The 15,206-nt window shown below is 48.2% G+C and overlaps 2 protein-coding genes and 1 non-coding gene across 5 annotated transcripts in view; 2 read left to right on the plus strand and 1 right to left on the minus strand.

The window, feature by feature from the left end:
- The window catches only part of ZFP90 (ZFP90 zinc finger protein), a 160,433-nt gene extending 147,172 nt beyond the window's left edge, over positions 1 to 13,261 (minus strand). For 2 of the 3 annotated variants that reach the window (XM_043435483.1, XM_043435482.1), the window contains exons 1-2: positions 12,931 to 13,261; positions 4,531 to 4,682 (exon numbers count right to left, since the gene is read on the minus strand). In XM_043435483.1, coding sequence (XP_043291418.1) covers positions 4,531 to 4,682; positions 12,931 to 13,261 — 483 coding nt within the window. Of the gene's footprint in view, positions 1 to 3,713; positions 4,683 to 12,930 lie in introns of those variants that run through there. The other variant, XM_043435481.1, reaches the window with a different exon arrangement.
- TRNAG-CCC lies at positions 10,161 to 10,233 on the plus strand. The gene has a single exon. It is a non-coding gene; the product is annotated as a tRNA-Gly (tRNA).
- Positions 13,196 to 15,206, plus strand: part of SMPD3 (sphingomyelin phosphodiesterase 3) — an 83,466-nt gene continuing 81,455 nt past the window's right edge. Inside the window, exon 1 of the mRNA XM_043435469.1 lies at positions 13,196 to 13,343. The gene's annotated coding sequence lies outside the window, so the exon portion shown is untranslated. The remainder of the gene's footprint in view (positions 13,344 to 15,206) is intronic.

A 15,206-nucleotide genomic window follows, 5' to 3' on the forward strand; every position in this document is an offset into this window, starting at 1 on the left:
GTATTAAATTCTTTACCTTCCAGCCCAGTGGTCCCATCATGCCTTCTCAGACTTACCACAATCTGAGTAAGAGCATCCCAGAGATGGGAGTGAACAGCATGTATTCATTCAAGTTACAGTTACACAAAGTGCCTGTGTGCCTAGCACCCTGGAACATCGACTTCACTTAAAGGTTTTTCAAAATACTATTTTAATATTCAGACAAATCTCATGGAGAAGAAAGCAAAATTTGCATTAACTTTAAAGAAAAATGTGAATTATCTGGCCCATGCCCCAGGCTTCCTAGGAATCCCATACAGAGAGGCTTGAAGGTGCTAAGTCAACCAAGGACATGACCTGAGGCCCAGGTCACACAGGTCGTCACATTTTCCTGCAGTGAGTCATAAACCAGAAGTGACATGGTCCCTCCCTAGGAAAAATCAGGGTGGAAAAGAACTGGTCCAGAGAAAACCAGCCAATTACACAGCGAGCCCTCATGGTCACTGTGTTCATTGTCCCCAGAGCCTTGCTTGCACAGCCTGTCTTTCTGAGAGTCATCCTTGGGCCAACTCTTTCAAGATTATCTCAACTTCAGTTCTCTGGAAAAGATACTCCCATTTCTAGGAAGACATCATGAAATTTGCTGTATGTCAAATCTGGGATGCTTGGCCAGGTCAAAGTTGTTTTCCTCACTCACTTCCTAGTCTAGCCTCCCACACTTCCAGGGTCACCCTCCAAGGTCAGATTCTGGGATGTAAACTGGATGTGAATCCATCCATTTACTTTTGTCCTCTGTGCCCTGAGGGACTCAGATCTGTGAGGTCCTCTTAACACAGGTCGACCTGGGCTGGAAATCATATCTCCCATGTTTATCTTCTCATCATAAAAATGTAACTCCTCCACTGAATCAATCACCATGTCAGATGTCAGCTAATTTCATATTTGATATAAACAGAAAAATAATAGCCATAACCATCTCTGAGTTGTGGGAATATAAGTGATTTCTAATTTCATCATTTTGCTTACCTGTATTTTCTCAATTTCAACAATGAAATGTACCTTTTGTGCACAGAGAATGAGGAAAAAATGTAAAGACTAACATTCCTCTCACTTAGCTGTTTCCCAGTAGATTTGCATTCTGCATTCAAGCTTAAAATTCAAAACAGAAAACAACAGAATGTTTTTCCATATGATAGGAGACTAGAAATCCAGTGACCCCTCCTTGCTCTTGACCAAGCTGAACCAAATTCCAGTTTATACTGAGGTTTACCAGATGAAAGGAAATTGTTTTTGAGGCAGGATTATTTACCCAGTGTATTTTGCATATGGTTATGAGCCAAAATCACAACAAAAGCAGAAAACCTACTGGTGAAATCATTCACAGCCATGGACTGGGGAGATCACATTATTCTCCAGAAGAATGCAGGAACCTGAGGAGGTGACACCGGTTGTACAACTAGATTTGTAATTCATTCAACAAATATTTGCATATTCACTGTGTTCTAGGCACATTCTAGGACAGGGTATGCAGCAGTAAACAAAACTAGCAAAAATCCCTGGCCTCGGGAAGCCTATATTCCCATCAGGGAGACACAAACAGGAAAATCCTTAGCTTAGTATTAATACTGTTTCTATTGTTTTGACTGGTTTCCTGTCATTTTTCTCAGTGAAAGAGAACTTTCTACCAAGTCACTACTACCTCCAGTGGCTGGGTATTTCTTGACACAACCCTTTCAGGAGTGGGGCAGACTGGATTCCAGTATCTTTGGAGTCACAGTAATTAAAGAACTGGAGAGCTGCCCTGCCTTGATCTTGCTGCAGTGATTGTCACAAGGACTTAACTGATACCAAGTGGTTCCTTTATTCCTAGAGGAAGAGGATGAAACACCCCAACCATGAATGGAATAGAGAACTGAGCCAGAACACTGGGAAACCAGGAGCTGCCACAGCGGGCTACGGGGATAAGCTGAAACAGGAATAAGACTGACATAGGGAGAAGATTTTAGCTCCAGGTAAGTGAAAATATTTCAACAGCCAGAGCTGCCCCACAGTGGAATGCACTGAAGAAAAGGCAATTCCCAGGCTCTGCTGATGAATGATCAACTCAGCTCTGCCACTTACTGACTGTTTGACTCTCAGCTACTCCCATAAACTTGATGGGTCTCAGTCTCCTTGTCTGTAAAACAGGAATTGCAATGGTGCTTAGTTCATGGAATTGTGGTAAAGATTTAATAAGAGAAGCACATAAAGTTTCAGGGTACTGCCTGATACAAAGTAACTTAGACACTGAAAAACTCTACTTAGATCAGATGATGTTTGAGAACTTACATACTATGCTGGTTTTATAGTGGATTTTATCTTATTTGATAATCAAAATAATATTACATACAATCATATTTGGCAAGAGGATTAAAATCTACAACTGTAGTATTAACATCACAAAGATCACTAGCTACAGCAGGGATAGAACCTACAGTCACCTATGAGGATCACTCTGAACAATGTGAACACATTTCTGATACACTATGGTCCAGGCCCAGCCCATGACCTCTGGCTGATTTGGACACACCATGACCTCTGTCCTCCCTGGAGGTGCATCAGGGTACTGGGCAAAGGCCAGGATCAGGGCAGTAGCAGTGTTCGGCGCTCAGGGAGTACCCTAAAGCAGAAGCACCACCCCTGTTACACGTCCTGGACTGATTCGGGCATGATCGGGGGTTCAAAATAGAAAGTCCCCAGAGAGGCTGTGCTCAATGTCATAAAACTCCCAAGGGCCCATCATGGCACGGCAGCAGTGCCAGCCTCAGCCCCACTCTGGGTCATCCGGGGCTGATGGATTCAGATGGCAGCCTGTGAGGCAGGACTCCGGAGGCACAGCCAGGCAGGACTGGAAAGCCCCAAGCCACAGCTCAGTCGCACGAAGGGCAGCCTGAAGGCAGCGCGGGGTAGGATCCCAACCTACTCATAATCCCTCCTGTGTTTCCTGTGGTGGGGGCCGTACTCAGACAGGTCTCCTCTTCCTGCCCAGGGAGGACGCCCAGGGGCGCTGCGCAGCCACGGGTGACCTGCTCAGCCCCTCCTCCTGCCCTGGCTGTTGGTAATGGTCCAAGGGTAGGGGAGGGCAAGTAGCCGGTCCACCTGTGTGTGCCCAGCAGGCCCTCTGACAACTGCCATCTCCATTCCAACGGCCCTGGGGTCAGTGGTCAGTCTTTAACTGTTGAGCCAGTTCTAACCCACAAGTTCCTGCCATCACACCCTCCCACCAGCTTTCCAGGCATGCCTAGACCTGTCTGAACTCTCAGCAGGTACAAAGCTCAGGCCTGCCTCCTCTGACTCTCCTCATGCACACTACTTAAGTATCAAAATCCCAAACAATAATACCTTATATGTGTGCGGTGCTTGGCGTTTTTCAATGCACTTTTCACATCCCGTGTATGTGCTGTGTGCTGTGCTTAGTCGCTCAGTCGTGTCCGACTCTTTGTGACCCCATGGCCTACAGCCCACCAGGCTCCTCTCTCCATGGGGATTCTCCAGGCAAGAATACCAGAGCGGGTTGCCATGCTCTCCAGAGGACCTTCCCAACCCAGGGATCGAACCCAGGTCTCCCGTATTGCAGCTGGATTCTTTACCATCTGAGCTATCAGGGAAGTCCAAGAATACTGGAGTGGGTAGCCTATCCCTTCTCCAGGGAATCTTCCTGACCCAGGAATCGAGGCAGGGTCTCCTTCATTGCAGGCAGATTCTTTACGAGCTGAGCTACCAGGGAAGCTATCCCATGTATAGCTCACAAAATCTCCAGGAGAGTTGAGATTCAATGCCCCAAACCCCAACTCGGCAATGGTCTAAGGAGATGCCCCCATGCCTAGAGTCCAGCACACAGGCCCTGCCACCTGCACCACTGATGGTGCCCATACGCTGCTCTCACTGGAAACTGAGATTGCACCCATCAAGTCCCTACAAGGCTTGTGAAACAGACCCTGCTCCTTTGCTGTCACTGGCTTCTAACTCAAAACTGGCGAGGGGTGGCATGGGCTGGCGGTGGGGCTTGTCTGACTGGAGGAGCCTGAGCCTGAGACCAATGTCCAGGTCTTAGCTGCAAAGGAAAACGGCTCTACCTCATGAGGCATGGAATTCCTCAAGCACAGGAGGGAGGCTCAGCTGCCGAGCAACCAGAATGAGTGACAGATGTCCAGCCCTGCATCTCATTCCATCATCCCACCAACACTTGAAGTTGTCAGAGACATTCTTATTATCCCCATTTTAGACAGCAGAAGCTGACCAGGGCAGCTTCTCTACACAATGAAATAAAACAAGGAGAAAAGCAGTCTTATTTTCAGTCAGGTTTAAAAAGATCAGCTGCAGAAGTATGGAATAACAGGATCTAGGTTTGCCTGAAGGCAAAGTCATGTAAAGGTAAAGGTCATGTAAAGACAGTCTTAGAATCTCAGCAGACCTTGAGCTTCATATGAACCGGCTAAAGAGGCTGCTGACATGGCCACTGCAGACTTGTGAGTGCAACAGCGTCTTGGCCTCTGGGCCTGCCTGACTTACCTGGGGTTGACCATTCCAGTCTGACCACATATTTGCAGAGATGGGCAGCCAAGGTAGGGAGGTTCTGTAACAACTGGTGCGTGGGCTCTGCTGCTTCAGAGGCAGAAATGGGGCCACAGGGGAGCTACAGGGACCACATGCCAGATCAATACCTGTAGAACAGGGCAAAAAGAAGACAGGCTTCTTTGTGAGGTGGAGAATACCTCATGTGTGTATACCTTCATGTACAAAGAATACCTTCATGTGTATACCCCACTGCCAGGAGAATACAAACTCTGGTACATAAAGCCATCTATCAGAAATTTTAATTGAACTAGATGATAAATAGAGTCCCTTCCAACTCTAAGAGGCTATAAACCAATAATGTGTTCTAAACATTGGGCATAATCTACAAGATAGGACGATGACCTTCCAAGAGCCTCCTAGGGACCCACAGAACTAAACAATGACAAGGAAAAATAAAAATGTGCACTTTCCTAGACATCAATTACACACAAAAATAAAAGGAAAGGTCATTTTATATGTTACATTAGCCTAAACTGAAAAGTAACGTCCAATACTGGAGAGGTTGTGATAAAGCTGGAACATTCGTGCTGGCAACTGGGTAAAATAGGTACCAATCATTTTTGAAATCAATGTGGCAGTATCAAATTGGTATCAAAAAACCAAAAGCATATTTAATCCTTGACCGCAATAATTGTTCACTTGGGAGTCTACCTTAAAGAATAATTTGTAAAGGGGTATTGCTCTATACTTAGAGGTCCTCACTACATCATTATTAACAATAAACAAGCAGTCTTAAACAGGAGAGAGATTAAGTACAGTATGGTGTTTGATGGCATATTAGGCAATCATTGTAGATGTTGTTTATAAAGAATCTCTATTCCTCAAGGGCAAGTCCTGCATCCTATTTACTGCTGTAGCCCCAGGACTGTCCGGATCATAGAAATGCCTCATTTGGTATTTGCTGAATGAGTGAATGAACAACTGAACAAAAGAATTCAATCTTAGCAAGGGAAAATGCTCATTATATGTTGAAAAAAAATAAGCAGAACTCAAAATTATACCTAATTTATGATTTCCAGAATATGAAAGATTATATACGTGTGTCCTATATGTGGACTGTGTGAAAGTGTGTTAGTAGCTCAGTTGTGCCCGACTGTTTGTGACCTTATGGACTGCAGCCCATCAGGCTCCTCTGTCCATGGGATTTTCCAGGCAAGGACACTGGAATAGTTTGCCATTTCCTTCTCCAGGGAGTCATCCCAACCCAGGGATCAAACCTGGGTCTCCTACACTGCAGGCAGATTCTTTACCAACTGAGCTACCAGGGAAAAATAAAAATAGATGCTAGGGTCATGTACTAAGGATGATGTGTTATTCATTCACCATGTTTTTCTGAGTACCTGTTATGTATCAGGTGCTATGCTACATGCTGGGAGCAGAGCAGTAAACAAAATAAGACACAGTCTCTACCCTAAAGGAGAGTTAATTCTGGTGGGTTAATGGAGTGAGAGTGGGGAAGAGACAGATAATAAACAAATAAGTAAATGAATATATGTCAGGTGGTAGTAAATGCTATCAGAAAAAAAAAAGAAAGAAAGAAAAGCAGGAAAGGGGGATAGAGAGCTCCAGGAGAGGAAAGGCTGCCATTCTATATGTGATGTCCATGAGGATATTTGGGGACGATCTTTCAAGCATTGGGAACAGCATGTGCAAAGGCCCTGAGGCCAGAGTGTACCTGATGCAATCAAGGAATAGCATGGAAGTCAATGAGCTGCAGCAGAGGAAGCCTAGGGGATGAGGCGAGAAGCTATAGGAGTCAGAATAGATGAGGCCCTTACGCCACCATCAAGACTGTAGGGCTTGCACTCAAAGAGACAAAGAGGACACTGGAGGCATTTATATAGAGATGTGACTTATGTTTAAAAAGGAATCACTTCTTTTATATCCTTTTATAAGAATATTTTATGAAAGTTTAAGATGAAAGGAAGGATTTTAAACAATGGACAGATTATCATAACATTCCTGAGTTGATTCACAAAATATTTTCTGAGCCCCCCTGCTCAGAATCTATTTCAAGATTACAAAGATATATCAACCATACAAAAGTCTTTTTTTTTTTTTTTTTTGGTCTCACAGCACAGGATCTTAGTTCCTGGATCAAGGTTTGAACCCAGGCCCTCGAACAGTGAAAGAGCTGAGTCCTAACCTGAGACTGCCAGGGAATACCCCACACACAAAGTATGTTTAAATAACACTGTTTTTTTTTCTTTAAAAAAAGAGAGAGAGAGATTATTCAAATTAATTAACTGATTCTGTCCTTTTTTTCTTTAGAAATTACGGAGGTAATTTTTTAAATTAACACTTAGATGTACATTTCATATTCTATACCAAGTCCCTTATTGTAAAGTAAGCTGCTGCTTGGGAAATCCTAAAGTTGGCTGCTTATTTGACTCTTAAATATCTCATGCACAACTTCTACAGCATCACTCACAACCCATCATTACTGACAGGAGACCCTTGTGGGAAGTCTGTATGTGCTGGCAAGATTATCTGAAAGACTAATAAAATCCTTTTCAAGGATGCAGAAAGGAAAATGGCTACATTTCAAATTCATGGCATTTCAAAGGCATGAATTAAGCTCTAAACTCTACATTTGAAAAAAAATCAACACAAGTTCTCTAATTTATGTTTTAAACTGAGAAAACAAATCGTTGCTAAGAAATGAAATTTGCAAAATTCTTAAACACATTTTCTAGTTGATATGCATGTACTTAAAACTACAAGCTATACCAAAATATAAATGCAGGAATCACTAGCATTGAACTTGGTTGATATGATTTCATCGTGAAATCTGGAATTGTTGTTTGGTTTGGTTAAATTTATTCCTAGATATTCTGCCTTTTAGAGATATATAAAACTGATCATGTGTAGATGATATTGAGATGATACTTCTGTGAAAACATATGAGAGAGTTTATTCCTTCTCTTCCTCCTTACCCCTCATGCCCTGGGTAAAAGGGCTCCTTCTTAGCTCGCCAACACCTTGATTACTGTGATAATCATATCAGAGGGCTCTGCACCCTATCCCTTCTCCTCGCCCTCACCTGTTAACTTCTCACACAACGTAGTTTGGCACGGGGCTACAAGACTTCCTCTCTCCTTCAAAGCAGTCGTATTCCTGGAAGACTTCCCAATGACCCCTCCAACAAATGTGCTTCTCAAACCCATGACCTCCTCTGTCCACTCCAGCCACCCCGCCCCTGCCCCATAGCTCCTCTACCTCTGACCAGCATGTCTGACCTCTCTGCTCTTCCCCACTGAGAGCCCCACCCCTCCCATTTTTCCACCCCATTCTGGCTTCCCCTCCTTCCTCTTTCTTGGTGTACTACCTCTTCCACCTCTCTTGTCAGCATCTCCAGCTTCCTGCAAGAACTGTCTCCTTTGTCCTGCAGAGCCCAGCCCTGGATCAGCCTCACCAGTAGCTTTCTCCCTGCCTTTCTCAGGGCTGATGGGATGCTGAAGAAAGCCCATGCCTCACAGATTAGTGCTCCCACAAATCCATGGCCTCCGGCCTCATCAGTCCCTCACCACTAGCCCGCAGTCTCTGTGGGCTGCTCTTAGCTTTCCCTCCCCTTCTCCATAGTAGCCATCTTGAATATTTTCTTCTTTCTTCAAGCTTCCCTCCCCATCTCACTTCCTCACACTGAGCAGGTATCCTTGCCTCCCATCCCAAGAGAAGTAATAGCCATTAGGCGTGAATTCCCTCCATTTCCTGAACCCACCTCCCGACTACCTACCAACCAACTTTTGATCTACCTGCATCTCCAACTCCTCCTTCCCTTCTCCTGCCTGAGGCTCACTCTGAACCTCACCGCCCCGCCTCCACCCTCTTGCTGACCTCACTTCATTCTTCAATCCTTCTCTTTCCTGTATCCTCAACTATTCATATACTGGCTTTTTCCTATGAACAGTTTTAAAGGTCCTAATCTCTCCCAACTTAAAACTGTCTCCCAATGCTATTTCCTTTCTGGTTTTCTCTCTCCTCCCCTTCAAAACTGCTAACAAGCCTTATCTACATCTACCTCCCACACACTCAGACTTCCACCCTGCTGCTCCATTGAACCTGCTCTCTCCAGGACTGCCAGTGACCTCTTTGTTGCTAAATTTGGTGTTCGTTTGTTCAGACTTTGGCTTACTAGACTGTTCTACAGCATGTCAACTCACACCCTCCATGTGGCTCTGTGCACACTATTCTTTGGTTTTCCTCCTATTTCTCTGTTCTAACCTTTTCTTCTGGGCTCTTCCTCCTTTACTTGTCCCTTAAATGCTGGCATATCTCAAGCGATTTTTGTTTTCTCTTTCACCCTCTCTACAGAAGGGTTTCATTCATTTCCATGGCTTCAGTTATGATGTATATGTTAAGAGCCTGATAACTTAAGCTGCTTTCTCCAGATCACATCTCTTAAGGATGACAGGCTCTCAGGCTCTGTCTTTTTGGTTGGAATTAGGTTCAGGGTAAGAGTATCCCTGATCACTTCTTCTTTGGCCTGAATTCATTACTCCCATATATTAAGGCATTCTCCCAAGATAAGCTCCAAATCACCCAATGGACATCTCCCCTGATGTCCCACTCACCTCAGACTCATCTTCTTCTCTTCCTGCCTAAGCCTGCTCCTTTTTCTATTCCATACCTCACAGGAAAGCACCACCATCCACTCACCTAGTTACCCAACGCAGATACCTGGACATCATCCTTGACTCACCACTCTCCTCCTCACCCTCAGCTTATCACTCACAAAGTCCTCTGAATATTTCTTTCTTTTTTTTGGGCCATGTTATGCAACTTGTGGAATCTTAGGTCCCCGAGCAGGGATCGAACCCAGGTCCCTGGCAGTGAAAGCATTGAGTCCTAACCACTGGACAGCAAGGGAATTCCTTGAATATTTACCTCCTTAATACAGCTCAGATATACCCCTTTTTTCATCTTCAAGGACTCTATGCTTGATAACTGCAGCAGCTTCCAACCTACATCTAAGCCTCATTCTCTCCTGGTCATTCTCCACACAGGCCCTGAAAGTGCAAGTATTAGTCACTTAGTCCTGTCAGACTCTTTGCGACCCCATGGACTGTAGCCCACCAGGCTCCTCTGTCCATGGAATTCTCCAGGCAAGAATACTGGAGTGGGTAGCCATTCTCATCTCCAGGGAATCTACCCAACCCAGGGAACTGAACCCAGGTCTCCTGCATTGCAGGCAAGATTCTTTACTGTCTGAGCCACCAGGGAAGCCCCTACACAGGCCCTAGACCTTCGCAAAATGCACATATTCTTAAAAATCTTCATTCTCGTTTAAATAAAGTTATATTTCTCAGTCTGATATACTAGGCTCTTCAGGAGCCAGCCCTGATTAATCACTCCAGCCCCATGTCTGAGATTCAGCAGCCTAGTTGAATTAGAAGACCTATGGAACTTCACCAAGACCTTTTGTCTCTCTAACAAGGTAGGAGGCTAGCTCAGGGTTCCCCTGGAATCCTTTGCAACTCCAGTTTATAAGCATCTAGAATTTCTCCTACAATACTCTGCTCTAAAACCACCCCCCCCTCCTTAAAAAAGACAAAACAAGGGCTTCCCTGGTGGTCCAGTGGCTAGAACTCTGTGCTCCCAATGCAGGGGGCCCAGGTTTGATCCCTGGTCAGGGAACTGGATCCCACATGCTGCAACTAAGAGTTTGCAGGCCACAACTAAAGATCCTGCATGCTGCAAATAATACGCAGTGCAGCAAACAAAACAAATATGTTGAGCACATGTCTGAGCAAAACCATATAATAAGAGAGGGAATGGGGATTTGAACTCAGATTACCCAGAACATTACCTCCTGTCTATTTATTCATAGTCAAACCAACTTCTGATTAATTCAAGATGAAGATTGTAGAAAGAGACAAACATTCATTCAGTGCTTAATATGTATGAAGTGTTTTACATAGGCATTTCATTTCTCCCTTTCAACACTGTCAAATAAGCAAACTGCAGATCTGAGAAGGTGGTTTTACAAGGTCACACAGCTAGTAAATGGGTTTGAATTCCCCACCTCCATCTTATTAGCTGCTCTTTACCAATAAACAGCATTTTACAACTGAAGAAACAGGTCCAGCCTGGGGTCATATACACCTAGTCAGAGGCAAAGTCAGAATTAGAATCTGGATTTCCCGACTCAGCTTGGGTTAGCAGATGCTATTTTAGTCCCTGCTTTCTGGGAGAATCGTGGAACCCTGACTTTTACCCTGCTGCTAACAATTTCCTGAAAACTAGCACTACTCCTGAGAGACTAAGTTGACCTCCAGAGTTTCAACTGTTGCTCCAGGAGGTCTTCTTGGGCAGCCCCCTGCTGATACTCTGCGGCTGCTGGGATGATGCCCACCCTGTGGTGTAGTCCTCCCCCCTTCCCGCTTTTCCAACAACCTCTGCTCTCACTGCATCCACAGAACTAGGCACTCTGTGTCAGCACAAATCCCCTTTCCCCCTGCCTCCTTACACTTTCCTCATCCTCAGTAATAAGACCCCCAACTGTCCATTCAGCTCCAAAGGCCTTTCCTCATGGTCTAACCAGGATCAAAGCCTCTCTGCCATGCCCCATAGAAATCCTGTTAGTTCTTCTCTAAATGCAATCTATTTGACTCCTTCTCCCATTCTAGCCTTCCCTCCCTGCATGTCATCAACACAAGGACTGCAGTGTTGCTTTCTCGGGCTCTGTCCTTTTGGTTTGAATCAGATTCAGGGTAATAAACCTCCTTGTTACTTCTCTGGTCACAAATTAACTATTCCTGTTTATTAAAGCATTCTTCCAAGAATGCTCTAACTAAAATATATCCAAAACGTCTGGACGTAGTGATGTATGAAGCACGTGTGGGATTAATTGGACCATCTGGCCAATACCAGGGTTCCGGATGGGGGAGAAAATCAGAAAAGATGCTACCTAGCAAGGTGGGATAGCACACCAGGGGCCTATGATGCTGAGAAGAGGGCTGAGAGAAGGGCAGGGATCTCAGACTGTCTTTACTTCATTACTGACAGGAGCAGGAGCTCTTTCCCAGAAAGGGAGTGGGAGGTAGAGTGTTTAGGCACAGAAAGAAGAAGGGCCAACAGCTAGAAATAGAGGAACACGAAGAACTGATGACATTTGGGGGAGAATTCACAGGACTTCTAAGGAATAATAAGCATAAATCTATCACTCCCTGCGTCACAGGACTGAAAACGTCAAAGGCCCTCTAAGCACTCAGGCAAAATTTCAAGCCATTGTGTGAATAACATGAACATTTCTTCAAAGGGGTGGCATCTCTCTAGTTGAACACTTTCAGCAATGGGAAATGTCTAACCTTAGGAGATCAAAATCATGGAGGTGGAAGGCAAATTCAATTACACTACATTCAGTTTCAATTCTACAAGTATCTACTGAGTACCTACTATGTGGCAGACACTACAGGCACTAAGTGTGAATAAGACACGGTTCCTGCTCTGTGGATCTTATCTGTGGAAGACAGATATTCAAACAAGTAGAATGAGGGAAGTAGAGAGTGCGGCTCAAACACAAGGTGAGGTACCTCATAAGTAGCCAGGCATCTGGGAAGGCTTCACTAAGGAGGCAGCGTCGAGGCTGGGGCTTGAAGAGCGTGAGGAGTTAGTTGAGCGCAAGGTGGAGGGACCCACATGAGAGAACCGGAGCTTCCAAAGAAGTTCAGAGTGTGGCAAGATAGTGGAGTCTAGGTCTTGAGGGGCCTTTGGATTGATACTGAGGAATGTGGTTTAATTCCAGAGGCAATGGGAAGCCTGGTGAACGCTTTTTTTAAAAAAAGCAGGATAAGCGCCCTCTCTCTACGCTGTGAAAGACGTTGCGGTTCGGGGAGGAAGGGCTTGAACGAGGCCAGTAGCTAGGATGGGAAGGCCTTGATGGCCCAAGGAAAATGACCAAAAGTAAAGCGCCTCTCTACGACAAGACAGGGCCACAAACAAAGGGATAGAGTTCAGAAAGCGCCCCTTCCTCTCAAGCCGAGAGTCTCCGTCCCATCTCCCCACTGCTGGGAAAAGCACTGAGGCTCCGCTCCCGGTTTGCCCTAACACCGTGGAGCGTGGGCGGGGAGAGGACTCCACGCCCTTCTTCCCAGATAAGAAAACTGAGGCCCACAGTCCTGGCGTGGGGACCGAGGCGAAAAAAGAATGCAAACGGCCTCCCAAGAGGCTGCCCGAAGTCACGCACAATCCGTCGAGGGTCCCGTGGCCTGCCCCATATCTCCATCAGCCATTCCCAACTGGCCGCCTTTGCTATAGAAACAGTCCTCCCGCCCTCCTCAGCGCCTCGGTTTCGTCAGTGCACCCTGGGAAATGCAGTCTATCTCTCGTTACCTGCCCGATGCACGAGCCCACTCTGCGTCCTTAAAGGACTACAAGTTCCAGAAGGCTGTGCGAAAACTCCGGTGGTCTCTCGGGGATGCGGTCTTGTAGGAGAGACAGAGGAACCCCACGGGCGGGGCCAAAGGGAGTGGGGATGGCACCCCCAATGGGCGGCCTCCTGGGCGGAGCCCAGGCCGCCATTGGCTACGGCGGCACGGAGGAGGCGGGGACAGCGGAATGAGGCGCGGAGCTGTTCGCAGCTCCAGGTGCTGAGTCCGAGGGAGGCTCTGGACCGGAGAGCCGCGGTCGCAGCCGTCGCCGCCGCTGCCGCCGCGAGAGCCATCGCCTGGAACAGCTGAAGCCGTGAGGAGCCCAGAGGAGCTGGGTGCGCTGCCGGGCGGCGATAGCCCTCCCGCCTCTCTGAGGTCGGTGCTGCTGGATTCGCTTTTGTTTTTGGGGGAAAGGAATGAACCGAGGCGTGAGGGGACCTGGGAGTTGATGGGACCAGTCCTCGCCGCCCCCAAGACCATCTGTCCCGGAGAGCTGCTGACCGGCTCCTCGTGAGTCTCCCTGTGGCCCTGTGCCTGGGATCGGAGCAGCTTTGGTTAGTTTTTGTCTTATGGTGAAGGAGGCTCTTGAGCGTGAGGGGCGAGGAGGGGACGGGACCTGCCCCACCGTCTCTCCTGAGACGGTGCATTGAGAGACCGGAGTCTCTCTCAGCCTGTGCCTGAAGTCGAGGCTGCTTGGATTATTGAGGATGGAAGGGAGTGTTCCGGGACGAAAGATTCGGAGGCAGGAGGACCCTTCCCCACAACACCTCGGCTGCCTGACGTTACAAAGAGGGTCTCGATGTGATGGATGAAACTGCGGTGCTCCACCTCCTCTGCTCAGACCCTCCTGAGGAAGGGCTGTTTGGGGATGTCAGAAAGACCCTCGCACCCACCCCTCCCCCGAAGGCTAGGGTTTTTGTGAAAGTGGCGGGGGTGGGGGGCGGGAACAGGATGAAGATGGAGACAGAGGACTCTTCCCCCTCCCAGTTGGACCCACCTAGGTTATTGCGGGGGGTGGGGGGGGGGGGTAGGGGGGAATGCGATGTGAAGAGAAAAGGCGGAGAGACCCCTCCCCACCCTGTTAGGAGTCGCTGGGACAGGAAAGCACTGACGGATTCTCCGGGTCCTCTGCGGTCTGGGCCCCGTGTCTAAGGTCGGAGTGGCCTGGGGGTGAGGTGTGTGGTAGGGAAAAGTAAGAGGGATTGAGGAACCCCCTCCCGACCTCTCCCCTCCCGGGCCTTATTGCCTTGTCGCTCTCAAACTGGATCCAGGCCAGAGGCCCTTACTTGAGACGACCCTCCCCGCCCCGCCCCGCCTTCGGGCTCCTGAACCGCAGCGGGTAGCCAGACCTGGATGGGCACGTGCTGGGCGGGACGGGGCTGGTCCCCTCTCAAGCGCCCTAGAGCTCCTGGCAGACGCTTCCCCGCCCCCCGCACCCGCCCCGTCCCCATAGACCCTCGGGCTGTTCCGCTCGGCGAGGGGCGCGCCTCACAAACGACTGCCGAGACCTGTGTCCCAGGCATACGGCGGCCACTCGGGGCGCGGGGCTTTTGCGCTCGGCCCCCGAATCCACGGGCGAGAGGACAAAGCCGCGGTCGCCGCACTGGCGGGCCTGCGCCACGGGCTGGGCGGGGGGCGCGGCCAGGAAAGGGGTGGGGGGGCTTCGGGCGCGGCGCGGGGAGCTTCTGCAGAAACGTGCGAGAAACCAGGCGGGAGACAAAGCGCGCTCGCTCCTCGCCGCGGGCCCGCGCGAGCCGCGATGGAAAATCCCGAGGGAGGAGGCGGCTGCGCCCGGCAAGGCACTATACCCCGCACCCTTCTTCCCCGCACAACACCACCCTCGCTGGTCCGGCACCCAGGATGCTGTGTGTGCGACGGTAGCCAGGGTCCTTTCTGTGGAGCGTTCAAGACCTGTGACCACGAGGACGTGGACAATTAAGGGGCTCCGCCTCGCGAGGAGGGGCCCGGGGTTCAGGATGCATGAGTGGGCCAGGGGTTGGTAGGGGCATCCTGACTGGACCCCCTAACCCCACTCCATCAGCCGGTGTTGGGTCAAATTTGGTTCCAGGATTCAAATGTGTGTGTGTGTGTGTCTCACAGTGTTTGCAAGGGTGATGGTGTGGATCAGAGTGTGAGTGTGAATGTGTATGCCTGGGTGAGGTGCCAGTTTGTGCTCCAGTGTTCATGTGTGTGTCATGGTGAGCTTGTGCATCTAGCTGGTTGTGTGTAAAAAGAATC

The sequence above is a fragment of the Cervus canadensis genome, chromosome 18 (genome assembly GCF_019320065.1).
Source record: "Cervus canadensis isolate Bull #8, Minnesota chromosome 18, ASM1932006v1, whole genome shotgun sequence".
NCBI classification, from domain to species: Eukaryota; Metazoa; Chordata; class Mammalia; order Artiodactyla; family Cervidae; genus Cervus; species Cervus canadensis.